Source organism: Rhinolophus sinicus, linkage group LG03 (assembly GCF_036562045.2).
Source record: "Rhinolophus sinicus isolate RSC01 linkage group LG03, ASM3656204v1, whole genome shotgun sequence".
Classification (NCBI taxonomy): Eukaryota; Metazoa; Chordata; class Mammalia; order Chiroptera; family Rhinolophidae; genus Rhinolophus; species Rhinolophus sinicus.
The window spans coordinates 25657916-25684909 of record NC_133753.1 but is presented as its reverse complement, the minus strand read 5'-3'; the positions used below and the strand labels follow the sequence as shown (position 1 = coordinate 25684909).

General features: G+C 45.7%; 1 protein-coding gene and 1 long non-coding RNA gene across 10 annotated transcripts in view; one reads left to right on the top strand and one right to left on the bottom strand.

The window, feature by feature from the left end:
- Positions 1-26994, top strand: part of RGS6 (regulator of G protein signaling 6) — a 464907-nt gene that overhangs the window by 419481 nt on the left and 18432 nt on the right. For 3 of the 9 annotated variants that reach the window (XM_074327257.1, XM_019733353.2, XM_019733349.2), the window contains exons 15-17: positions 283-469; positions 17313-17402; positions 21144-21197. In XM_074327257.1, the coding sequence (XP_074183358.1) occupies positions 283-469; positions 17313-17402; positions 21144-21197 (331 nt within the window). Of the gene's footprint in view, positions 1-282; positions 470-17312; positions 17403-17972; positions 18067-18329; positions 18686-21143; positions 21198-21330; positions 21567-26994 lie in introns of those variants that run through there. The other 6 variants (XM_019733355.2, XM_074327258.1, XM_019733352.2 and 3 more) reach the window with 5 other exon arrangements.
- Positions 9269-26994, bottom strand: part of LOC141570533 (uncharacterized) — a 52182-nt gene continuing 34456 nt past the window's right edge. The window contains exons 7-8 of the long non-coding RNA XR_012494618.1: positions 11846-12081; positions 9269-10557 (exon numbers count right to left, since the gene is read on the bottom strand). This is a non-coding gene — a long non-coding RNA (uncharacterized LOC141570533). The remainder of the gene's footprint in view (positions 10558-11845; positions 12082-26994) is intronic.

The following is a 26994-nucleotide window of genomic DNA, read 5'->3' as shown; positions in this document are numbered from 1 at the left end:
CCAGCCCAAAATGGCAATAGTGCTGTGATTGAGAAATCTTGAGGTAGAGGGAGAGATATCGCCTTGGTAACCAGAAGCACAATGATCTTCTAATGCACTAACTTTTCAGTTCCCCACAATAGTGGTGCACCCTTTGTATGTGCAGCCGTCCCTACCTGGCAGCAGGGAAGCCCGGGAGGTGCAGCAGCCTGAGTTCCATGGGGTGTCAGTCCTGGGACCATGTCCAGCAAACTCCAGATGCTAAACCCCCTGGAACTGACTCTCTTCTTACTTCCACTCCAGGTTCTGGTTGGCTGTCCAAGATCTCAAGAAACAACCCCTACAGGATGTGGCCAAGAGGGTGGAAGAAATCTGGCAAGAGTTTCTGGCTCCGGGGGCCCCAAGCGCAATCAACCTGGATTCTCATAGCTATGAGATAACCAGTCAAAACGTCAAAGATGGAGGGAGATACACATTCGAAGACGCCCAGGTTTGCTTTGCTACTTGAATGGTTCTTTCAAAAGGTATTCACTTGTCCACTCTACCTCCCCAACCGTTGACATGAGTCCAAGGCATTGTATATAGTTAGAATTTCAGGTTTGGTTATTTATAAGGCCATCAATGGAAACCATTCCAGGTAGGTACACAATGAAATTCCGGGAGGATTGTTTTCCTAGATTAGTTACATTTCTCCACAGAAATAGAAATGTACAGTTATATGTGTTATCTTTACCAGGAACATTTCATAGTGTTTTATTAAATCTAATGTCCCGTAATAAGTTAGTAGTAGAATCTGGAAACCATAACACAGCATCAGCAAAGTGGGTCTAGTGAGCTGGTAGGGCGATGAGTCAAGCCCACCTAACCATGAAGCGCACACTCATAACTGCCACTCTATACTGCAGCCATAGTAATTTCCAAATATAGTAGTTCTCCCTCATCTGCAGGGCATATGTCCCAAGACTCCCAGTGGATGCCTGAGACCGCAGATAGTAATGAACTCTGTATATATTGTGTGTTTTCCCATACAGGCGTACCTATGATAAAGTCCAATTTATAAATCGGACACAGTAAGAGATTAATAACAACAATAATAAAATAGAACAATTACAACTATGTACTATCAAAAAAAGTTATGTCAATGTGTGCTCACACTCTCTCTCTCCAGTACTTTTTATATTTTTCAGGCCAAACCTATTCCTGAATCTGTTTAACCACCCCTTACTTGCAGTAAATGGCTTGGTGTCACTTATTTCAGGGGATCCCTTGCTGAAGTCTTTATATAGGCGCAACATGTTGCCATCGATCGAAACATGTTTTCTGTTCATGTCTTCCACCTACAAATTTAATGTCTTTTCATCTTAACTAAGTATTATCACACAATGTGGCTGTAACTTTTGCAGCATGAGGTACAACAGCAAGACTAGCACACATTTCTTCTTCACAGTTTTACAAAAGACGTTTCATTCTTACCACAGATCTTAGCAATCTCCGCATAATAATTTTTTTCTTTCCTTATTCAGTCGAGGACTTTCACCTTTTCCCTTAAAGGAAGCACTTCCTGGCTTCTCTTTGGCATGTCCGAATTGCCAGCATCACTTCTCTTTCACTTTGGGGCATTAGTAAGTAAAATAAGGGTGACCTGAACACAAACACTGTGCTACCACAACAGTCGATCTGATAACCGACAAAGCTACTAAGTGACTAACAGGAGGGGATGGTATAGAGTGTGGATATGCTGGGCAGAGGGATGACTCCCGTCCTGGATGGGATGGAACAGGAAGGCTTGAGATTTTATCACACTACACAGAATGGTGCATAATTTAAAGCTTATGAATTATTTATGTCTGAAATTTCCCATATAATATTTTGGACCACAGTTGACCGTGGATAACTGAAACTGCAGAAGGCAAAACCACAAATAAAATGAGACTACGGTAGTGTCTGTGAGAGGGCAAACTACTCAGATTCTTTACAGGACCCCTCAGGTGAGAAAAATGAAGAGAGTTGAGATAAGAGCGAAACCTTAAGCTGTCACCGGGTATAGGATGATGAGAGGAAATCAAAGTTAGGGTCCAGGAAGTAAGAAACTGACTTGATGCTTATCTTTAGCAATGGCACCTCCCAGCCCTCAGCATAAAGCTTGTGATTCGTGGTAGCTTATGTGGCCTCGCTTTCTTTCACCAGCGTCACTAGCATCTGTGCCCTAGTTGTGCCTTACAGGGTAAGGCGTCCCTCCTGTGGGCTTCCTTAAACCCTAGAGCGCACCCTTTGGAGCCATTTTGTCCGTTGGAGAAATTGTCCATTTCCTTGTCATTCTCCCCCATTAACCTGTAATCTCTTTGAGGGCAGGGGCTTTGGTCATTCTTTGTGGCATGTTATATAGCACAGGGCCTGGAATATTGAGGTGCTCCCCAAATAGTAACCTCATACAGTAGTCCCCCCTTATCTGTGGTGTCCCTTTCCACAGTTTCAGTTACCCACAGTCAATCATGGTCCAAAATATTATATGGGAAATTCCAGACATAAATAATTCACAAGTTTTAAGTTGTGCACTGTTCTGTGTATTGTGATGAAATCTCAAGCCTTCCTGTTCCATCCCATCCAGGACGGGAGTCATCCCTCTGCCCAGCATATCCACACTCTATACCATCCCCTCCTGTTAGTCACTTAGTAGCCTTGTCGGTTATCAGATCGACTGTCATGGTATCACAGTGCTTGTGTTCAGGTCACCCTTATTTTACTTACTAATGGCCCCAAAGCGCAAGAGTAGTGATGCTGGCAATTCGGACATGCCAAAGAGAAGCCAGGAAGTGCTTCCTTTAAGAAAAAAGGTGAAAGTCCTCGACTGAATAAGGAAAGAAAAAAATTCTCATGCTGAGATTGCTAAGATCTGCGGTAAGAATGAATCTTCTGTTGTGAAATTGGGAAGAAGGAAAAAGAAATGTGGCTAGTTTTGCTGTTGTACCTCACACTGCAAAAATTACAGCCACATTATGTGATAGTGCTTAGTTAAGATGAAAAGACATTAGATTTGTGGGTGAAAGACATAAACAAAAAATGTGTTTCGATTGATGGCAACATGTTGTGCCTACACGAAGACTTCAGCAAGGGATCCCCTGAAATGAATGACACCAAGGCATTTACTGCAAGTAAGGGGTGGTTAAACAGATTCAGGAATAGATTTGGCCTGAAAACTATAAAAATTACTGGAGAGGTGCGTCTGCGGATGAAGGAGCTGCTGTCACGTTTCCAGCATGGTTGTGGAAGTCGTTTAGATTTTGGTACTACCCAAGGTTTCAGGCATCCACTGCAGCGCTTGGAATGTATCCCCGTGGATAAGGGGGTGTTATTGTATTACCTAATTTAGGAAACTCAGAGGCACCGATGTAAATAATGGCATGAGAATATAACCAGTGTCTCTTGTCATCCACATTTGCCTTGTCTTTTGCTCAGAACTTCAAGAGGGAAATATCTACTAACCTTAAGACTGTAACTGTCTTTTCTTTCACCCTGGTCATGAACTCCGCTCCACCAAATGTCTGTACCAGGCAGATTTTGTTTTATAGAGTTCAGTGTTTTTGCATGAAACCACCAACCCCTCACACCCTTTGCAGCTTCCAAGAAAAATAAGTCATGAGAAATCTTTTTTTTCCTGATAGATCTGTGCGTGTGTATGTGTCTATGCTCCAAGCACATATTGACACATCCTTGTAAGGAGAGGGATGGAGAAGCTCCATGGGTGATGGAGACGCTCCCTAGACAAGTGATCTAAAGCACGAAGCTCAACTCTCCATTATTCCTGAAACATAAGAAAAGGGATACTGGTCAGAACTCTGATGCACTAAACCTGGTATTCTCTCTCTGAGCATGACATCAGAAAACATTTGTTTTGATGTTTTATTATGAAACTTGTACACATGTTGGAAAGGAGAAAGAACAGAACAACAAATGTTCATGAACCCTCTTCCAGCCTCAGCAATCATCAGTACAAGGCTGACCTCATTTTATCTGTGTCTCCACTTTTTCACCTCTCACTGGGTTATTTTAAAGGAAATTTTTAAAATACGTATTTTTTCATTATATATATGAAAAAATATTGATATAAAAAATATATTTTTAAAAAATTTCCTTTAAAATAATCCAGTATATATATGTGCATCAACCTAATATATATATATAAATAAAATATATAATATATATAATAAAATAACTGCGCACGCGCACACACACACACACACACACAGGTACCCCCCGTATAACACGGCACTTCTATAACACAATTTCGCTTTAACATGTTTTGAGAATTAGAGAAATCCCCAAACAACACAGAACATAAGAGTTTTTAAGAGAAAATATATCTCATTTGAAATTTTTCATTCAAGCATGGATGTCATATCAGATTTGACTCTAGAATTTTAAAATTTATTAGAATTTTAATTCCATTTTGTTTGTGGAGTATTCAGTTCCGAGGATGAAGATATCTTGTCAAAAAGAAAATACCCTCGGTTAATTGTGTTTAGTGTGATGGCGAAGAAAACATTATTTAATACATATTAATATGATATACTTTTGGTGAAAATTGCTTTAATAAAGATATTTCTCTTAATTATACAATATAATAGTATGTTTTTTTTAATTTTGGAAATTTAACCCCCTTTTTTATACTAGTTCTTTGTTTCGTATAACACAGATTCTCATAACACGGCATTTTTTAGGAACCTAACAACCGTGTTATACGGGGGTTACCTGTATATATTTACCAACATATCATTTCATCTGTAAATACTTAGGTATACATCTCTAAAAGAAACTGACCCTTTGGTTTTTACATTACCACAGCACTACTATCACACCTTAACAAAGTAACAATAATCTCTTAATATCATCAAATGTCAGGCAAATTCCGTAAATGCCCTTTTTTTAACCCTTATTTGAAATCAGAATCCAAATAAGGCCTACACATTCCAGTAGACAGGCATATCTTTTAAGTGCCTTTTAACCCACAGGTTTCTTTTACATGCCCCACCTCTCCCAGCCCCCTTGCAATTTATTTGATGAAGAAATTGGATTCTTTGTCCTGTAAAGATTCCACAGTCTGGATTTTTCTGATTGCATCCCTGGGGTGCTTTTTAGCGTGTTCCTCTGCCATCCGTGTTTCCTATAAACTGACAGTTTTATTTAGATATCTAATCAGATGTATGTTTGATTGTTGTAGGTAACATAGATTTCATTGTGTTCTTGTGTCAGAAGGTCTTTTGTCCAGATGTCTCTCTTTTTGAGGTATTGGCAGCCACTGGTGTTTATTGCTTATATCCATTAGTTAGTTAGGGGTTATTAAATGGTGATGTTCTAATCCTATCATTCTTTCTTCATTTGGTAGCTGAAACACAAATACTTGAATACTTCTACTATGTGATTACCTAATAATATAGTTCTTATAGGAAAAATAGGATAAATGTTTGATTCTTTCCCTTGATTTGCTAGTTTTCAAAATAGTGAGTGGTTTACTGTCATCTTCCAATGGTGGCCAGTTAGGATTGTTTTGTTGTGTTTTTAGTATCTTTGTAAACTCACGGGTTTAAACAAATTTGATGTATTTTATCTGTTTTGTTTATTATTTGTGTTGATGCTTGTGCCATTTCTGGCTAGTTGGCTCCTTCTGACATGACCCTAGTAGTCTGATGGCATCCAAATAGTAAGGAAGCAAAGATGGTCCAGGCCTTACCCAGACCTGAAATCAGCCATTTCTCCAGGGATTCCTGGTTTCTCTTAGAGGGAAGTGGTGGTTAGCGACCATAATCTGGGCACTCTGGGATGCTCATTGTCCCTGGGGTGATCATCAGTTCTAGGCCTTTTCAGTGGACAGAGCGAGGTTGTTGGTGGTGATAAAAGTACATCATGAGTAATACTGATACTTTCTATTCAAATTGAAAACTACAGGGGATTTTGTGTTACCTCTTCTATCTTATACCTGTGCCTCCTTTCTCTATGCTGAGAATCCTCGTTCTCAAGGACACCATGGATGATAGCGTTAGAACTTGACATAACTGGTTAGTAGCTTCATCCTGCTTCACCACAGAGCAGTCTCAAAACGACGATGCCAACACTAGCAGCAACGGTATGATTATTGCCTGGTTCTTCAATCGCTGTGTTGTATTCCACTGTGTGGAAGCACCATAGTTTAGTCAATCAGATCCTCTCTTCTTTGACATTTATGCTGTTTTTAATTCAAGAAAGATGTGATGAGACATTTTTGGAAGTCAGCAGGTTGTATCTTGACCAGTTTTGGAACGCACAGCCTTCATTAGCACAGTGCTCTGCCTTTTTTCAGGTGCTTCTAAATACGTTCTATTTCATCCTTGAGGTAGACCAGCCATGAGGATACCCTAAGCATCTCTAAGTTGCTCATCATCTGTTAGGATTAGTCTCCTGTGAATTAAAACAATACACTCTTCCTAAACCAATTTCTGTTTTCAGCCTGTTCCCTTTGTGTTCCTTAAGTGTGTTTCCACCATAAAGGTACAAAGTGTTTCTAACTAGTGGTGTGACCTAGGGCAAGTTACTGAAACTCCCTGAGTTTTCCTTTTCTCATTGTAGAATAGAGATATCTATGCATAGGTGTAGAAAGGGGACTCAGTGAAATGAAGCATGTCAACAATTAAAAGTCCTTGGCCCTCAGTAAGATAGGATACATATTCACTATTTTACTTTCCTAATGTCGTTAATATTATTTGTTATACTTTTATGTTTACCATGTTTGTTGAAGAAATTCAAATAATTGCATGTTAATCCTAGCACCCAAATATAATCCCTATTTTGGTGTATTTTCTTCCTCAATTTAAGTGTATAGGGTGATTATGCAAATAGGGTGACTCTGTAGCCTGCCTTTTACACTGAACCAGGGGTTGGTTAAAAAAAAAAAGAAGAAGAAGAAGAAAAGACAACAGCTAAACTTTCGCTGTAAAGGGCCAGATCGTATAAATTTTAGGCTTTTGGGGTCATATGGTCTATGTCACTGCTACTTAATTCTGCCATACAAAAATAGCTACACTGTAACAACAATATAAAACACATACATGAGTGGGCATGGCTGTGTTCCAAAAATCATTATTTATGGACACTTAAAATTTAATTTCATACATTTTTTCACAAAATAGTATTCTGCTTTTGATTTTTTTCCAGCCATTTAAAAATGTAAAAGCCATTCTTAGCTCACGGACGTAAAAAAATCACCAGTGGGCTAGATTTGATTAACAGGCTGTAGTTTAATACCCCAAGCATGAAAATCACTGAAACACTTCAAGAAGTCCAGACAGATAGAAGACAGAGGCTTGGGACTGGTTGATCTTCAGTTTATGTGGGAGAGTAGGTTAAAGGAGATTCACCTTGGTGCAGTAACTGCAACACACCAACCCGCAAAGGTTTTTGCACTGGGGTTGAGTGTTACAGAGCTGACTGAGAAGTCAGGCAGACCATTATACTCACGCTGCCTTACCCGTCTGGACCAGCTCCACAGGTGCAATGCAGATGTTTCCATGTAAGGAAAGGAGGTTAAAATTCTTAGCAGCCCCTGAACAGGCAGGACTTGCCCTCAGATCTCCCAACTGGCTGGCCAAGACTGCTGCCCAGATCACGCTGCCCCTGGATGGTGAGTGCTAGGGCTTGGATAGCATGCTGAGAGCTGGAGAAACTGTTCCCTAGAGAAGGGCCCAGACCTGGGGAGTAGGCTCTGATCCTGTTTCTGCCATACGCTTTGTCTAGGATTATACATTTAAGTCCTTTCGGCTTGCTCTCCTCAGTTTGCCCGTCTGCAAAGTGCGAATCGTAACACCTAAGCCCCTGCCCCAGCTGGGATCAGGAGCTCTGTGTGGCTTCCTGAGCTGGTCACAGTAGTTCTCAGAAGGCCCCCCGCAGTGGTAGGAAAGCCGCCGGAAGTGAGTGTGTGTGCTCTTGATTAGGGGTCAGTAGCCAGATTTATGGATTAATTTGAAATGGGAGCTGGGGTGGGGTGCAGGTTCTCTCTGAGGATTTTGTTTTTTATTTGACCACATGCATTGTTATAGCAAAGTTAATTGCCTGTGTTTGCTTCCTGTGGAAATATTTCACAAGATACCCTGTCAGCATGGACCCAGCATTTGCGTTTGTGTTTTGCTGATCCATTTGGCTCTTCTGAAAATTTGGGCCAAGACCAAATCTTCCATAAAGGTCTGTGGACTGTGACCATAGCCCTCAGTTGTTTGCTGTGTTGTTCCAATTTCACAGAGTAAGCCTTGTGAGGGGAGAAAAAAAGAAAAATGGGCCACGATTTTTTTTAAAGGACTCAGTTCCTTATGCCAGGGATTGAAATCTCTATTCTCAATCGTGGGGTATCAGAGGACCTGCATTGCCACCCACCTGCTGTGTGGTCTCAGGCAAGGATCTTGACTTTTGTGCCTTAGTTTCCTCGCCTATAAAATGGGAATGATGTCTTCTCTACAGATCTCTTAGGATTTTTGAGAAATCAGATGAGCTAATAGCCCTGAAAATTCTTTTAGTAAGTAAAAAGTGCTATCTATTTGTACATGTGCACTCACAAAAGTTAATGGTTCCAGTATTCCCTAAAGTCTCATAATCCCAAGCTAGATTTTAAAAAAAAAAAAAATTCTCCCAGGAAGATATCTGTTCTTGGAGGGAGTTCTTGGAAGGGAAATTTAGAAAAAGTATGTAGGAGCCAAATTTGGGGGGCCTTGAGTGTCATCCTAAGGCCTTTGAACCTTTTCACCCTGGAGACAGTAGGAAAGCATTGAAGGCTTTGAGCTAGAAGAGGGTGAATCAGATGGTAGTGGGCAGAGTGAGCTCGGGCCAAGAGCGAGCTGAATCTCAGGGCATGTAGTCTAAAGCTTTGCTGGCGGTTTTCAGAGGAGAGACTGAAACCACAGGAAGCACTGAGAACCCGAGGCTTCCTCTTAGGGCATTCGCCTCTTTCCAGAGCCTCCACAGGCTGCAGGAGGAAGATAGGAGTCGGCTGTCTGGTGCAGTGTCTGCCTGGCTTCAATTTTTAAAGTCTCAGAGTATCCAAGGGTGTTCCAAAGACTATGTCACTGGGTCCATTCAATTCATCTATCTCCCCATCCATCCATTTCATGAACATCCATTCTCCCATTCAGGACTTTGACCTGAAGGCTATGAAGTTCTATACTGAGGGAAATTGCAAAGGAAATAGGAGGCCCAGATGGCCTTTTGCCATTATGCAGAGCTTGTCTAAGAGCACATTGTTCTTTGCAAACAAAACAAAACAGGCCTAAGAAAACACTTCATTGAAATTGGATTGGATTGGAAATCTGTCCATCAAATGAATTGACAGTTGAATCGGGTAGGCAAACCCAACCCATTGGCTTTGGTCCCTTCAGGTTCCCATGTAGGCTTCCTAGCTGTTCAAGCCCCACTGCTTTCCTGACCTGCAGTATCTGCTGAGACGGCCCACCCTGCCCTGTACCTGCAGTGTCTGAGCCTTCCAGCACCTCTGCATATAAAAGTTTTTTGATGGGAGTAGGCATTTGGTCTTTTCCTTTCATAAATCCCTATGGCACTAGAGTAATGCTCTGCACATGACTGAGGTTTAAAAAAAATTTCCTTGACAACTCAGTCCAGAATTATAACACTCTCAGCTAGACCTATCATTTAAAACAAGGGGGCAATTTGTTCCTTGGCTTTCCACTTTGAAAAATCTTGCCAAACAACCTTGGGGAGCACATACAGTAGGTGATCAATAAATACTGATTGAATTAAATTTCTATAATATGCCAATTCAGCAAAATTTGGAATACACATAATGGCCAGATGTTCTAGGCTCTGGGAATATACAGATACATAGGAGGGTCGCTTACCTTAGGCAGACCTCAGTCTAAGTTACCGAAACTCTACTTGGCCATCATCCATGCATGGACTGATCAAAGAGCAACCTCAAGGCCAAAATGAGGTCAGGGTGATGCAAGAGATGAAAAATACACCCTTGAGTCTACAGCCACCGTGAGCAGACAAGAAGCCTCTAGTCAAAAGTTTCTGTTGTTACCTAAACTTAGATATTTCAAAGCAATTTGATTAAGGAATGCAAGGCTTCTAACATTTGCTTTGTTTAAACACCAGAACCCCGTGGAGCACATGTTTGTGTTCACCCCCGATTACTCAGAAGTAGTCTTCTAGCCGGGTGAAGGCTGTTCATCTTTGCCCCAGTGGGGGAGGTGGTGGCGTTGCATGCCAGTATCACAAGACTGGACCAAGTTTCCTGATATTAATCCTCAATTGGAGGGCATTTCCTGGTAGACTTCCCATGCCAGACATATTTTCAAAAAGAATGCCATGGCACTGCTTCCTCCAGGAGTTACTCATTTCATCCTGTGGGTGGTTTTATTTTAGGGAGATGAACAGCAGAGGGAGGGATGCATCTTCAAAAGAACAAATCAGTTGTTTGTGATCGGGTTCTGTTTATTACCACACAGACTAATAGCTCCTGGAGAGAAGGCGTCAGAGAACTAAATTCCAAAATGTCTTTGTTGCGGCTTCAGAGCATAGATTTTTTGCACCAAGCTTCATGACCTTGAGGAAGACAAGGGAAACACCTAAGTTAATACACCTGGTGTTTGGGTAGGTAAAAGGCAACATGCAAAGCTATCTTTGAAGCTACTCTTATCTAAGAATAGGGACTGAACAGCGTCAAAATACTGTGCCCTTTGGCCACTTACATTGAACATGTTTATCCAGATGCGTTGCAGGGTAGAGGCAAATGATAATTTACTTACACGCTCTTATAACTAGAATGCTGCATTACGTGGAAACAGGATCCCATGTCATGCTTAGAAGGACAAAAAAAAAAAAACAAATTGGGGCTTCTCTTTTAAGATCCACATGATCCCAGGATGGTGATCCAAAGCTGCATCCATGAGGACAACAAGCTACTATCTTTGACTCCAGTGGGTGTCCACATTGCATGGTGTCTTTTCTATTGTGTCTTCTGAGTTTATTAAGCAGACACTGACTTAGGCTCCACATCAAGTCTTTACCGCTGTGCAGTCCCACCCTTTGTCCTGCAGGACCCATGTTGGAAGAAAGACCTTAGCTAACCATGCCTGAGGTCTAAAGACCTTTGGTTTAAGATATTGGGAGGTGAGACTCAGGGATCTTCTGGGTGACTGTCTTTAATACAGACTTGCTGTATATGACATGGGCCCCAGTCAGCCCTCAGAGCTTTGCCAGGTTGGGACCTTCCTTCCGGTATGGAAGACAAGTGATGCAAGGCCTGCAAGGTGAGAAACCAGAGCCTGTGTCACCCTGGGTGACCTGGCCAACATCTGGTGGTAGTGAATGGTTCCCAAAAGAGAATAGTGAATAGTTGCTGCATCTACTATAGAATGAGTCAGATTAGGACTTGAGAGGAAGCCCCTAACATTTCTGCCGACCACACGTTGAGGACTGTGCTTGTCTCAGCATTCAACACTAACTCGCCTCAAAACCCCGACTCAAGGACCATGAAAAGGAGCATGTTGCAAGGGAAGAGTGTGAGCTTTGGGGTCACACAGTTCTCGGTTCAAATTCTATCTCTGTACTTGAGCAAGTCACTTAACTTTTCAGAGTTTCAGTACCCTCATCTGTAAAATGGGGTTGTTTAAACCTAAGTACCAAAATTCAGAGCAAACAACAACTGTAACTAAAATAATATATCTGGACTCTGCTTCCGAAGCCTCTGCTTCACCTTTCCTCCTCCCCCAGGGACCCTCTGGTCTGTAGTCTCATCCCCATGTCACCCCTGGCAAGGACAGTCACACCATGAAGGCCAGTGATTACTGTTACTTTGCATGTATACAGTCTTCCTAGCACTTTCACTTACATGTCCTCCTTTGATTGTGTGATAGACGGGGCTGGAAAAGGGCAGAATCAGGACCTGAACCCAGGCCTGGGGCTGCCAGCCCAGGACCCCTGCCATCACCCCCACAGGGCCATCACATTCTGCCCCACAATCTCATCTTCCTCCAAGGAACCACAAAGTACCCAAAAGTTCCCACCAAAGTCTGGATGTTGTTCCAGGAAGCTTGGGCATGGAGGGCAGAGACGAGGCAAATACATCTGCAAAAAGAAAAATAGGACACTTGAAAATCACAAGAAGGGCTCTTGGCAGCTGTGCAATCCTTCAGCTGAGTGGTTTCCCACTCCTGGAGGACGTCCTAAAGCTGGGAAATGAGACCTTAGCTGTCTTAGGAACCCACAGCAAAGAGGAGACATAAGGGTGTTATTAAGTAGTTCAGCTGCTCCAGTCAGCTTAGGGCCCAAGGCCTCAGGTATTTGTCTTATTACTTTTCCAACGCTCGTGAGCGTCACTGGTTTGTCTAAAAATAAAGGAGATTTCCAAATGAGGACTATCCCTGTAAAACACTAATTTGTAGCAGGTGTGGTTTGAGACAGTTTGCACTACTCACTCCCTCTAGCTCCCACACTTGTCATGGACCCTACTGATGCCAGTTGTTTTTGCTTCTGCCTTAGCCTCTCAGGCAAGCAGAGTTCCCTGTCCCAGAGCCAGGCCCAAGGAGGGAAATGAGAGTGGAGAAGAGATCTCCCTCTGAGAATTGTGGCTAAGATGGTCAATATGATTTAGAGCCCTAGAGCACCAGTTTCTCAACCTATGGAGAACCATACTCACCGTCTCTGGAGTAGGTGCCTCCCCTGTGTCAGGAAGGCAGATGTGGACCCTGGTAGTTCTGCTTATTCATAGTGAACTCAGTCATTTCTTTTTTAGGAAGAGAGAGAAAGAAGGAGTGAAGGAGGGAGGGAAGAAGGAAAGACAGAAGGGAAAGAGGGAGGGAAGGAAAAAGGGAGGGAAGGAAGAAAAAAGGACAGGGAGGGAGCAAAAAGGACAGACAAGAAGGGAAGGAGGGAGGGAGGAAGATAAGGCAAGAAAAAACAAGACAAGAAAAAGCGAAGAAGAAAAGAGCAGGGGGGAGTGGGGTGGTAGATGAGGGTAAAGGGGATCAAATATATGGTGATGGAAGGAGAACTGACTCTGGGTGGTGAACACACAATGGGATTTATAGATGATGTAATACAGAATTGTACACCTGAAATCTATGTAATTTTACTAACAATTGTCACCCCAATAAATTTAAAAAAGAAAGAAAGAAAGAAAGAAAGAAAAGAGCAGATTTCATTTTCTCCAGCCCCTAGGAATTCTCTTGGAGGGGCTGGCTAGTTTTGCCAGTGGCTCTCTTGCTCTTTGCAGATTCTGGATATACATTTATTTCCCTTAAGACTGGTTGTCTGCAGAGCAGGGGAAACAAACCAGAACCCCCACCCCCACCCCAATAAATCAATAGAGGTCACTGCCAAGAGCTTTGTACACTTGCTGTCCCTGGCAGTGATAAACTCATTGCATTTGGGAACTGGCCAAAGACCCTAAGTCCTATCTTAATTCTCATTCCCAGAAAAACCTCAGTGCTCCAATCACCCACCCCATTTACTGTCTTTGTGTTTCCAAGACAAAGCTGGCGAGGAGGAAGGAACAGACTTCTATAACTGGGTACATCAAAGGCTCCATTTCTTTGCTTGGGGAAGGAGAGGAGGGTAAAGAAGTCATGGATCTGTAGACTGTGGGAAAGGAAGGCCCAGACCAGAGGGCCCTGAAGTCACAGGCCCTGCAGGGGGCACAGAGGCCCTGCAGACATTCTTGCATTCTGTTTTTCTCAGACCATGCTTTGCATCTGCTATTGTTGCTTTGGTGGTTGTCCCCTCATGGGGTCATTTGAGACTGTCCTAATGATGGCACAGGCACTGGGTTGGCAGAGTAAGATCACTGCATGTGACACAACTCCAACAGGTCATGTTCTCACTCCCTACTCTCTCCCCACGCCACCCCCACCTTGGTTCTGGCTTTGGAGCCAGCCATATGGCACGGGGAGGATGACATTGGTGCCAAAACTGCTCCTCTGACCCATATTGACCTCCCCTGGGGAGTAGACCACCACTGTCTGCTGTTCCTTCCTCCTTGGCCCTGGATTGTCCTTTTTTGTGCTGGTTGATCAAATTACACAGCAGCAAGACCACTCTTCCACCCTCAATTCCCATTGCTCTCTGCTCAGATCATCCAACCTTGATGAGGACCGTTCTGTTTGATAGACAGCCGTTCCCCACCTCTGGCAGACTACGTCTTCCCATTTGCACCCACTCATAGCACTCTCTACTTGTTTGTAGTCCTTAGTTCAGATTGCCCCCTCCACCCATATTTGCAAAAGCAGAGCACAACCCTACTAATGGGAATAGGCCCAATGCAAGGAGCAAAATGAAATGAAATAGTGGCTTGGGTCTGAGACAGCTTTGATAGTGGTAGTCTAAGACCTTTGAGCATCCATCTTGCCTAATAGAATCTAAACTTCATGACAGCAGGACTTACCTGTCTGCTCAGGCTGTAATCCCAGTGCCTGGCACCAGGCCTGGCAACTACTAGATGCCCAGTGAATAACTGCTGAATATTTTTGTGATTAAATGTTTAGGCATCTGCTTGATTCTGCTCTTTTTTAATTGATAAGTTCTTTCTTTTAATGAACTGGGCTTTTCCTGCCCACGATGACGCTGGAGAAATTCGCTGGATCTGGGGTGAAGTTTGTTGCCAAGGCCAGAAGGGCTGGGCTAGAAGAGACTTCTTTATTCCTTTGGGGGCAACAGAGGGTATTTTGTGAGACATACCTAAGGATTTTGATTTCTCTGAGTAGTCAGAACAAGAAGCAGGGACTGCTTGCCTCGGACCGAGGTGTAGAGAGGGCCCAGGCATGAGTGACAGCCCTGTTGAGATGACTCAGGAGCCACCTGGCTCTATCAGCCAGACAGAAGTGATGCCTGAGATAAGAAGATCGTCGTTTTTACTCTCGGTTAACATTTGTACCTCAGACTTACGTGTTAGAACAATTTAAAGAGACAACAAATGCAGAGGAAGACCACGATGTCCTTCAGTCTGGGCTCTGAGGCCGTTAAGAATGAGCCGAGACGCTCACCTGTGGACTTCCTCAGCGCTCAGTGTGATCCCCACTCTCCTCCCATACAGAGAGCAGGAAGGGATCCCATCATAAACCGAAAACAAGTATCCAGCCTGCAAACTTGCTGAACGTTCAATTCAGATAAGCATTTCAGTGAACCAGAAAACAATGGAAATCCCACTAACATTTGACCTTGTGCTAGACGCTATGCATACATAAGAGATGAAAACATATTGTTTCCTCAAGGAATTTAAAGGAACTTAAGCTAGACTGGGCTGGATTTTTGTCTGAAATTTGCACAGAAACAGTGAGGCATGTTCTCGCTAAATGTATTAAATCAGAAGACATCTGGGCTATCAAAGTAAGCTCAGATCCAAGCCACTGATTTCACTTGGTTCCTTGCAGTGGGCTCACTGCACCCTACTTTTGTACATATGGGTCCATCTGAGGAAGAATGAAGCTGATGCCCAAACAGGTCCAACTGTGGTCCAACTGAAGTTGAGTGGAGAGGGATCCACATGTGGCCAAGGTGCTTCTTGCTTTCTGCTTTCACTTTCTTTTTCTCTTAATTTTTGTGTTTTTTTTTTTAATTGGGGACTATTAGGGAACAGTGTGTTTCTCCAGGGCCCATCAGCGCCAAGTTGTTGTCCTTCAATCTAGCCGTGGAGGGCACAGCTCAGCTCCAAGTCCAGTCGCCATTTTCAATCACCGTTTTCAATCTTTAGTTGCAGGGGGCACAGCCCACCATCCCATGTGGGAATTGAACCAGCAACCTTGTTGTTAAGAGCTCACGCTCTAACCAACTGAGCCATCCAGCTGCCCGTTTTCACTTTCTTTTGTGCTGGGTAAAGAGAGGGTCTCAGCAAGTCCTTGCCATTGTTCCAGCTTCCTCTGGGATGTACCAGCAGTCTGGTCAGGTATCTCTAAAATGTGGCTCCCCTTGTCTCCGTACCCGAGGAAGAGGTCCTTAATGACCAGTCTAGCCTCTCAGCTGAGCACCGTCTCCTCACTGACCAGCTCTCCATTCCCATAGTCACTGGGGCTCTTGTCCAACTTCATGGTTTGAGCAATGAGTGTACATCAGAGAAGAAGCTTCCATACCAGGCTGGCCTCTGCCTGACAGTCCCACCCTCCCTCCTCACAAGTCCTCTCTTGGGACAGCCAGGCTTTCCTGGGCAGCTGAGCTACATTCCATTTCAACTAATAATTAACCCTTTTCCAATCGACAATCTCCCTGTCTTAATGAACCACGCTTTCCCTGCCCTTAGTGAGGATAGATCTGTGAGGAAGGGACCAGTAAGCTCTAGGAATTAGCTGGAAGTCAAGGGTGAAATTTGTTGCCAAGGCCAGAATGTAAATGCTCTAGGAGCCCAGGAGAAGAGAGGGCACCATGGCACAGCATCTGCCCTCCCAGGTGTAAGCCTCAGGCCTGGCATATTTGCCCACATACCCCATGATCTGGTTCCAAGGACACCGGTCCAGGATGAGATGATGGCCCCGACATGTACAACTGACCCAACTGTATTGTTGCCTGTGGAGTTTTTTTAATTAAACTTTTTGGTTTTGAGACACTTCTAGAGTCACGTGCAGTTGTAAGAAATAATACAGAGAGATACCATTTATGCAGTTTCCCCTAACGGGAACATCTGCAAAACTATATAGCACAACTTCATAGCCGAGGTATTGCCATTGCTACATCCACTGAGTTGATCACATGTCCCACTTGTACTTGTACGTATATGTGTGTGTTTAGTTCTATACAACTGTGTCACTTGTGTATGATGTGTCACGATACAGAGCTGTTCCATTACCACAACAATCCTTCCTGTTGTCTTTTTACCCCCACCTTCCTCCCCTCCCCTCCCTTATCCCTAACCTCTGGCATCCACTGATCTGTTGTCTAGTTCTATAATTTGTCACTTCAAGAATGTTGTATCAATGGACTCATACAGAACGTCACCTTCTGGGGCTTTTTCACTCATCTAATTCCCTTGAGATTCATCCAAGTGGTTGGGTGCATCAGTAGTTTGTCCCTTCTTATTGCTTTGCTTGTGGTTTTAATTAGTAAGCAATACTGCTTCCTAACATGACATCAAGGTTTGATGGGACCCGATCCTCAAAGATCTTTTATTCTAAGAGAAAAAATATGTACTTCTGAGAGGGGAAAAAAAAACAAAACAAAACAAACATGTTGCATGTTTTTCTAGGTACACACAAGCATACCTGAGTTCCTTTGTTTCTTCCCTAAAATGGTGGCTGGTCCGGTGGCGATTCCCACCCTAACTGTAGCATTGGCTGACAGTTCTTTTCTATGTCTTCTGCCTTCTTCCTTCCCAGGAGCACATCTACAAGTTGATGAAGAGTGACAGCTATGCCCGCTTCCTCCGGTCAAATGCTTACCAGGACTTGCTACTGGCCAAGAAGAAGGTACCTTTGGGAAGGGCAGGCATGCCTCTTAGCACTGTTGACCCTTGCCTGCTGCTTGCTGCTGGTGTGAAATGAGAATATCATCCCTTGGGTTTTATTTGCTTTCTCTTCTTTCCCTTCTCTATCTGCTCCCACTCCAATTGAAGACAATTAGGATTGTCACCCCAGCCTACTCCCAAGGTCAAGGGTGCAGCAACCCTTGTAGCAACCTCTTTCCATGTGCGCATTACCTCCATCTGTGTGTGCTGCCCACAACGGGGGTGTGACCAAATACTAAGGCCACAGTGGCTCAACCCAGAAGTACAGGGCTGATGGAGACACCACTGAATTCCTCAGGAAACCAGAGAGAGCCCCTCATTGCCAAGTCCAGGCCCCTTCCCACAGAATGTCTCTCCCTGTCCAGCTCAGAGATGAGTATGAGGCAAAGATTGGGGTGGCCCTCTCAAGGGGGCGATCTGGCACCTAAAGTTATTCCTGGGCTTGTTCCCTCCTGACACCCCCATCTCTCTCCAACCCGCCCCACGGTGTTTGTGTTTCCATTTAACCAAGAAGTGACTGCATCCTACCTAGCTCCTTCTTCTTCCTCCACTTGGAATTAAGTCATGGCTCCCTGCAGCCCTTGGTGTCTGGATTTTGGGGCCCACAGACCCTCAGCATGCAGATGGTAAGGGGTGACTGGAGCAGGGATAAACTCAGCTGGGTTTCTGGGAGGAGGGAAGGAAGAGCTGGGCGGGGTATGGGGTCTGGGAAAGGGGAGGCAGGAGAGATGGCTCACAATTCCAGGATGCCTGCAAACCCTGTGCACTTTTCAGCTCTGATCTGAGGCCCATGTGTGGTTAAGTGTGTCTCTCCTTGCACCAAATTCCATGACTTCCGTGCCGTGCCACTTAGGAACCTGTGCATCTGCATCCTTTCTTCTTCCCTCAGCCTTCCAGCCCCAGCCCTCATCCTGTGGTTACCCGTCCACCAGCTCTCTGTCAGGCTGCCTCTCCCAACCACACAGTCCTTCTCTCTGTGTGTACTGTCCACCTCATGTGCAGGTCTGCAGATCTGGTTGGTACCACATAAGTGCAGAGTCTAGAAGAGCATTTATATCCTGCCCTCCCACCCTTACACAGCCCTGAGGACATCCCTCACAGTCTGAGAAAGAGTAAAGGACTTGTGGAAACCCCAGATTGACAGAAACCCACCTTCCGTCAGGTGTCACTACTGTGATGGAAAATGTGAAGCTTGGCCTCTTGCCACCTGCCTTGCAGGAGGGTGTAGGTGGAGGGGCTCTGAGTGGGGGCTGGGGGTGGGGGCTGATACCCCCACAAAGGTCTCTGCTGCCCATTTTTTTAAAGAAAGTTTATGGAGACTTATGGTGTCTCCAGCCCAAAGCTTGGGGAAAGATCAAAGTAAGTGTTTCTTATTTCTTGTGGCTCAAGACCCTGAACTGGTTACAGTTTGGGAAAATTCTTAGGCTCTAGCAGCCTAAACATCTGAACCTGTCTGTACACCCAGAAGAAGCCAGAGGCTGTTCAGCCTCCTTGTGGGGTTGAGCACAAAGGGAAGACGCAGCCCAGCTCAGGAGCAGGGCTGACGTCCCTGTGCCTGCAGATCTCCCCATAAGAGGACACCTTCTCAGAGGAGGTCATTTGAGTGAGGAGGGGACGCTCGGCCTTCCTGTGAAATGCTGCAAATGAAATTCATTGGAATTGTCCTCCTAGCCCTCAAATTAAGGGACATTCTTAAGGCAGAAAGCCCTTGCAAATGCCAACACCCTTTCAATATCCAGGGGTTAATTGTTTCCATGAACAGTGATACAACCTACTTTTTCTTCCATTTCTCCCTGAGAGTCTCCAGGTGTGGACTGGATTTGTAACTCGGCACTTTCAGGTAGGCCTAGAGTATCTTCTGATTTCAAGGATGGGCTTAGAATGTAATAGAAATGGCCAGGCCATAAAAGGTATGTGAGAGTCACACCCTTCTGCTAAGCAACGGAATATGAGTGGGCCTTCCTTTTCTGCTGAGAAAGGCCCCTGATGTGTCTGGAGACACAACCTTCTGAGCCTTCATCCCTGATTCACCTTCTATCCTAATATTCCCAAAGATAAGGTTTAGTCACTTCAATGTACCAGGTTCTCAAGGGACAAGTGAGCTGGGTTTTGATGACTCCCCCAGGACAATTAAGTACCAGTGACAGAGATTTTCCAGGGCAGCTCAGAGAACCCGTGCAAGGCAGAGGAACCCGAATGAGTCAGACTGATGGCTACTCTCTTTGAGCATCACCTCCGTAGCCAGAGCACAGAAATGATAGGCACAGAATGCTAGTTGCAGGGCCTGGGACCAGCCTGATTTGAGCCAAATGTATGGCACCTGGCTGCCCATTGTATTGACGCTGAGTTCTGCTGTCCCCAGAGTAGAAACTCGGTATGGTACCCAGGGCCAAGCGTGGATCCTTGTGCAAGGAGAACGACCAGCCTGGTTCTGCAGTGCTTTGTCGTTGATGTTGTGTTTTCTTTCTGCAGTGTCCTAGCTGTCTTTGGGCAGCTAGCTGAGGGAATGGGGGCATGACTGCCACTTTGTGACCTGTCTACATGGACAGATGGCTGCCTTTTGCCTGCCCCCTCTGCTTCTAGCACATCCTGCAGACCCACAGAAACCTGGCTGCTTCTTCAGCTTCCTAATTTCCATTATTTGCTGTGTGTGTGTGCGTGGTGTGTGTGTGTGTGTGTGTGTGTGTGTGTGTGTGTGTGTCCACACGAATGTGTGTTCTCTCCAAATTTCCCAGTCTTGGGCTCATGGCCCTGGAACAGGGCTCTAGGATAAACTAGCAGGTATTTGGAGTGTCATTCTCTCCCCAAGCCCCTCAAACAAGCAGGAAGCTTGGGGAGAGTGTCAGGTGCACACCACACTCTTTCTTCCTCTGGTAGTAGGGAGAGAGGGGCCCTAGGGAGAGTCCAAGGGCTTTGCCTCCTCTTGTCCATGGGGGTGGGGGGTAGGCCCTCAGCAAAGGGTTCCCCAGAAGGTTCCTGCCATGAGTAAACCTTGGAAAGGATCACCTGCCTGGGTACTGAGAGAACGTTTTCTTTCCAGAACACTCCTTCTGAAGCCTAAGACCCTTTGCAAAGGACATGGGTAGACCCTCTTTACTCTAAGGACACAGAATGAGAGCCATTTTGGGGGCCATGAGGGAGTCGCTGAAGTTAGCAAACTTTCTAGATGCTTCTGGGCAGGAAAATCTCAAGAAAGTCCTAACCCCAGCCACTTTCTGACATCTCATCAGCATCCCACACACACCCTGTGGGCCCTCAGAGCTAGTCTGTTCTGTGCCGGCCCTTGGGACTCCCAGATGGCTGCCTGTGGCCGCAGGGACACAATCACCAGGGACTCCTGCACAAGGTGGGCCCGTCTGTGCAGTGAGCAGGCAGCTCCCACTGCTGAGCGTGGGCCACACAGACTGCAGCTGCTCCTACTCTGAGCCCTAAAGCTCAATTACCATCCCCTTGAGAAACACACACCCCTCTCTGCTCACTGCTCCAAGGAGGCCACACCATTTCCTGTGGGCTTCTGTTTTCTGTCTCTCCCACTGGCTCTCGCATACAGCGTGCTGGCTGCTTCTCTTTTCCCGTTTTTTCGCCCTGTTTTGCTTTTGTTTTCGTTTATACGCTGCCGCTGTGCTGTTTGGAAACCACGTGTAAGCTGAAGATTTTTTTTCTTTCTGTATTTTATTCCCTACCTTTTTTCCCCCCCCTAAAGCCAGAAAGTGAGCAAGGTCGTAGAACTTCCTTAGAAAAGTTCACTCGCAGTGTGGTAAGTTCAGCTGGTTTTTTCCCTCACGTTTCTTTTGTTTTTCTTTTCTCAATTCTTTTTTTGTTGTCATTTCCTCTGGGGTGGGAGGGAGTCCAGTGCTTTCCCCCTCGACACAACCGTTTTCTTTTGCAAGTGTCTGCAGCTTCACTTCTAGGGATGGATTTGCAAAAGACCAAGCAGCTCCCTCTGCAGAAGGTGCACACACGACTGCCCAGCCTCAGGGCCTCGCATTTGACCTTCTGTTCAGGGCTCTGAGGAAGAAGGACCCCGCCACCCTCCGGGCTGCATGATTTGTGCATCTTCTGCAGCAGCCCAGGGAGAAGGCCATCCATTGAACTGTACCATGAAATAAATTGGCTCAGAACCGTAGCTCATCTAAAAAAAAAAAAATCCAAATTTCCTTCTGTGAACTCGGGCAGCCATGCGGGAGCGGGTCGTGAGCTGATGTTGCTGTGTAGGTGGCTTTTGTGTGTGCAAGAGGTGGCCGTGCTGCATGAGTTCTGGCGACGTGGTCTAGCTGGGATGTGTTAGTGGCCTCTGCATGAGTTCATCCTTTACTGCCCCTCATCAGCCTCATTTGCATAGTGTGACGGGGACAAGAGGGCAGTAGCCACGCGGCAGGGGGAGAAGCAAGTCCCTGCACTATCTATGTGTACCCAGGGACAGGGCCTTGACAAGCTGCCCAGGCCTTCCTTCTGACAGAGGGAGTAAAGATGGGCTAGAGCAGGGGTGTCCAAACTTTTTTCAACGGTTTTTCACCAAGGGCCATATGCGGTAAAATACACAAACAGCCGGGCCACTCACTCGAGGTGAAGTACATATTGCCTCACCTGGTTTATTTAAGTAAACTAAATATATTTTGGGAATTTGCTGTGGGTCAATTAACAATGGATTGCGAGCTGCAGTTGGCCCGCGGGCCGCAGTTTGGACGCCCCTGGGCTAGAGGTTCACTGTCCTTGTAGGAAGTGGCCTTACCCCACGCATACCCAGCTTAGATGGGGAAGAGCCCAGCACAGTGGCACACAGGAGACCCCATGGTAACAGGTGAGAGTACTACATAAGCAGGTCTTTCCCATGGTGCACAGAGGAGATTCTGTACTGTGGTCTACAGAACAGCACAGATCCTCTGAAAGATTTGAACAACAAGTAATCCCACTCATTCACTTACTGTCAAAAACAAGCTGATAAGTTCACGGGACCCAGCCTGCACTGTTCACATCAAACCACAGGGAACCTACATGGCAGAGTAGGGAATCCCACAAATGGAAATGGCCACACTTCTCTTCCCAAAGGCTGGAAACCCACTGATGTTGACTTGCCTTATTCCCCTCTCAGTTGAGGAGGGAAATACTTGTAAAACTTCACTACTGTGTGATTATTATCTTTATTTCATCCTTTGAACATAAAGATCTATCAATTCTGGGTTGAAAGCAACCTAGTTATTTACCTGTCGTAGCTAGATGCATTTTAATTGAATTTAAACATTATTTTGAATTTGCTAGATGTAAACATCACAGTAGCCCTAGTAGGTGACAATTAAAATATGGGTGCTCATCCCTCCTCTTCTCTGGTTTTCCTTCTTCCAGTTTTTCCTCATGAGAAATCAGAACTTGCAGAATGAAAGGCCTGCTGGTCCCCTGTCCGTCTTCATGGCTGGTTTGCCATGGCCATGTGGCTTCGCACACCAAGAAGTTTCCACAGGCTGTCACAGATAGGGTTACCAGGTGGGAATTCCCACCCATTCTCAGGAATTTTTTTTGGCTTTCCCATTCCTGAATCCCAAGAAAAGTAGGTCGGGAAATTGAGAAAATTGGCTCCTTGAATCCAGGTGGTTGGTAGTATCGGCCGTCACTTTGTGGAAACGATTCATCGTGAAGAAGAGAAAACAAAACAGTTTATATCTCAGGATTCAGGAAAGGGAAATTGAAAAAAAATCCTGAGAACGGGCAGGAATTCCCGCCTGGAAACCCTAGTCATAGGCAAAGCCTATGGGAGGCCCTCCACCCATGATGGCCTGATAGAGAGTGAAGGAAACCCATTCCTCTCTGTCCCTTTTGAGGCCTGGATGCAATAGGTGGAAAATGTTCAGGGATTTCATTGACAAGCCCAGAGTGTACTGTGAGGCAGCTTGGACTGTCGGTGTAAACTCGGAAAGCAAAACTCTCATAGCCCCATGGAAGCCCTTCAGGTGGACCACGTGGGCTGAGGGTGTGAGAGAGGAAGACTGGTATTCAGAAGAGACATCCAAACATCTCCAAGCTGCTTCATGAGGTGTGGGTATCAGGAAAGGCAAAAATGATCTCAACAAAGCTTTGTAAAGAGTATTTATTGATGTCCCTTCATCCCAGAAGTGGTGTTGGTTCAGTGGTTCTCCAAAGATTGTTAATAGTGTTTGGAACCAAAAAGCACCAGACACCTTCCCAGCATCTGAAATGTGCATATGGGAGCACTTCCAGAGATGTTTTCAGGGCCAGCTGAAGGAGAAAAATTTCCCAGGCTCCTGAGATTTTTGGCATCTATGTGATAAAAGGCCCAAATTTAAAAAAAAAGAAAAAAAGAAAACCTAAACTCCCTGCTATTCTTTTTGAAAACTGGTGCATTCTGATCTTTTAGTTCCCGTGGTGGGAGTGGAGATGCATTTGCACTGACCCATCCATATTCCTGTGCTCTTGGAATAACACCACATCTGCCCAAGATGTGGCTAAGTTTGAGGGAATGGCACGTGGTTGTAGAACAATGGAAACTCTCAGGGTTGTTTGAGGCTGAAACCCAAAAACTTGGTCTCAACAGCCCAGGGTTCGAATCAAACGAATTAGCCAACCAACCAATATGTCTTACAATTTGATAGCCATCTTCTAGATGTAATATACATAAAGTGCTTGATTTCTATAGAAGCAAGTCTACATGAATATTTCATCTGCTACAAACTGTGAACTATAAAGCTCAATGAAGGGCTAGTTCAATAGTGTTCTCATGGTACTGGGAAGTGTGTGTAAAAAGACCATCTATGTCATGGGGCTAATAATGGAAAAATGAAGGAGTGAAGCTGGGCAGCTCATGGATCAAGGATGTGAGGCAAACTCCATGTAGAACTAATTGGTGGCAAGAAACATTGATCTGGTGGTTGGTTAACTCAGTCAGCTAGCTTCTTATCAAGACCGAATCTGAATCCAGAATTTCTTCCATGCCTATGTCCTTCCTTTCTTGGTAAAGGAGAAACATTTTGAGAAGGCAGATTGTTCTTTCCAAGTCTCAGGTGTGTCCTGCCCCCTTTTACATGAGATCCCGGGGAATAGTGCAATGCAGCTCAGGGGAGCTGCTAGGCCTTGCAACCCCCATCAGAGGCCGTCCTGTGTGAGCTTCTCCTTCCAATGGAAGTTTCATCCTGAGTCACCCAGAACTTGAATGTACAAGGAAAATGTCTAGAGATATGCTGTGTCAAGCATTGGAGAGTTTGACGGGTTGGAGCCACGAAGACTGCATGAAGCCCCCCTGCTTATTTGACAGGGAAGGCCTAGGTTGAGAACCAAACATAACTGAAAGTCCATGGCACGGTGCAACTAGCCCATATTACACCTTTATTCAAAACAGAAAACAGGACTCCCTCTGATGGGCCCCGCTCCCCAGATGCCCAGCTGGCCAAGCAAAGCACAGGCTGGATTTCAGCTCTTTGACCCTCAGCTTCCCAGGTGCAGTGAGTGACTCACACCAGTGTACACGGTGGCCCTGGTCCGAGGGGCATCAGTCTCAGGAAGAGCTGTAACATATAGAAGCTTCTCAAGAGTGGTGGGGGCAGATGTGGCCTCAGGTCAAATGAATGGAGCCTATCTCTCCCTAGTCCTGCCCCCTGGGAAGCTTCCTTTCAGGGTGGCTGTAAAACAGGAAAGCCACAGTAGGAAACATCTGGCATATCATTGTGGGTTGCCTTTGCATCACCTGCCATCTCTTCTTCAGGTTCTTTGGTGGGAAGTCGTAGGCATTACTAACTGGGGGAGGAGGAGGGTTCTCAAACTAAAGACCGCTTCCTACTGCTCAGTGCCGACCAGCCTGCCATTCCCCACCATCTTTCCAGTTTTGTGGTTGACAGATGAGGGTATGAGAGTAGCTAGAGAGCTACAGGGCTCATCCTCCCACTCTCTCTCTTAGGCACGCTCATTCCTTCAGGGTCTACCACAAAGTGGGGAGGCCTCTCCAGGGGCTGACTCTGACATAGAGGACCAAGGGGATGAATGGGAGGAGGGCAAGAGGAAGCAAAGGCCCTTTAACCAAGGCTCAACAGCAGCAATTAAATTGTCCCTTTTAGGTGGTGGCCAAAGTCATCCAGTGAAAACTCTAACCTGGGAAGGAGAAGCTATAGAAAGTCCCCTGCTCCTGTGTACAGTTCCACCAAGTGGTGGCACTTATATTAGGAGAAGTGGCAGCCCCACCTGATGCTGGCATTAGCCTTGCTGCACACCGTCACCTGGGAGCTGAGTTGAAGCCTCCATTGCCCTCTTGAGAGCCTATCAGCTGTAGCCTTGGGCTCCAAAAATGGACAATGGAGTTGCTGGTGCCTAAACACGCACAGGAGGCCACAGAGGGGAGCCGAGATGAGGACCAGAACAAGGGCCAGGTGTGTTCATTCCCTCCTAAGAGAACATCACAGCTGAGCTTTGTCAAGATGCTCCTTAGAATAAAGACAGCAAGGGCCCAGGGTTGAGGGGGGCCCTGATATGTGCCGAGTGGCATCTCAGCCACAGGCGTAGTCGTCCGTCCTGCCTGCCAAGGAGTGCAGCAGGAAAGTCACATGGAGACCAGGAAGCTCTGGGAGCCAGCTGTCACCCACCCTCTCCTATTCCTCCCTCTCCAGCCAAAAGCTAATGAGAGCTAAAAAGTCAGCAGCTCACCCACTCCCCTGCCTCCTTCCAGGCAACTCTGCAGGAAGAAACCCCCACATGCTGAATCGGAAGTGACTGCTGAGGCGCCTGGCAGGTGAGGCTGAGGGCAGATAACCAGGTCACTCAGCAAACCTGGCATGAGCAGCTCCTTCATGGAGGAGGTTGTTTTCCCCTCCCCCTCAGCCATGCATGCTGATGGGATGAGTTCTTAAATACCTAGGCCCTGCAGAACCCCCAGAGGGTTTTGACTTCAGTTGAAAAAATACTTTTGGACCTCCAGCAAGGGACGATTGGCTAAAAATCTTTACACAGGGTTGGTGCTGATTGCAAATAGTCCTTAGGCTCCTTTGGGACCACTGGGTCACAGACTAGACTGCCAGCCTCTCCCATCTCAGAGCCCTGAGAGCTAGTGGTAGTGAAACCCTGGTCTGCCTGGAGAGGGGGATGGACTTCCATAGCAGTATCTGGAAGGGAAAGCATGGAAATCTGCCTCTGTGTGATAGCAAGGACTTCTGGGACTCTGTGAAGCTCCTCAGCAGCCCCCATTTGAATGGCTCCTGCTTCCAGCCTCGGCTTACTAGCTGTGTGACGGAAGGCACTCACTAGCCCTCTCTGAGTGCTGGTTTTCTCCTTGTTCAATGGCTTGGACTACGTCATCTCTATGGATTGTTTCAGCTGGTAGTGTCTACAGGCCTGTGCTTCTCTCTGTCCGGAGATTTCTGAGCTGTTTTAATCATCCCTCAGAATGAGAGAGGAGATACTTTCCTGCCCAGGAAAGTAACTGCCAGCCTTTGATGCCAGGAAATAAGCCATGGATAGAACTGGGTTGGGTTTGTATTTAAAATCCTTCCACAAGGATTTGAGGATAAAGTGCCAGAACTAAGGGTGCCACAGGCTGTCTGAGCCACAGGCTCGCTCCC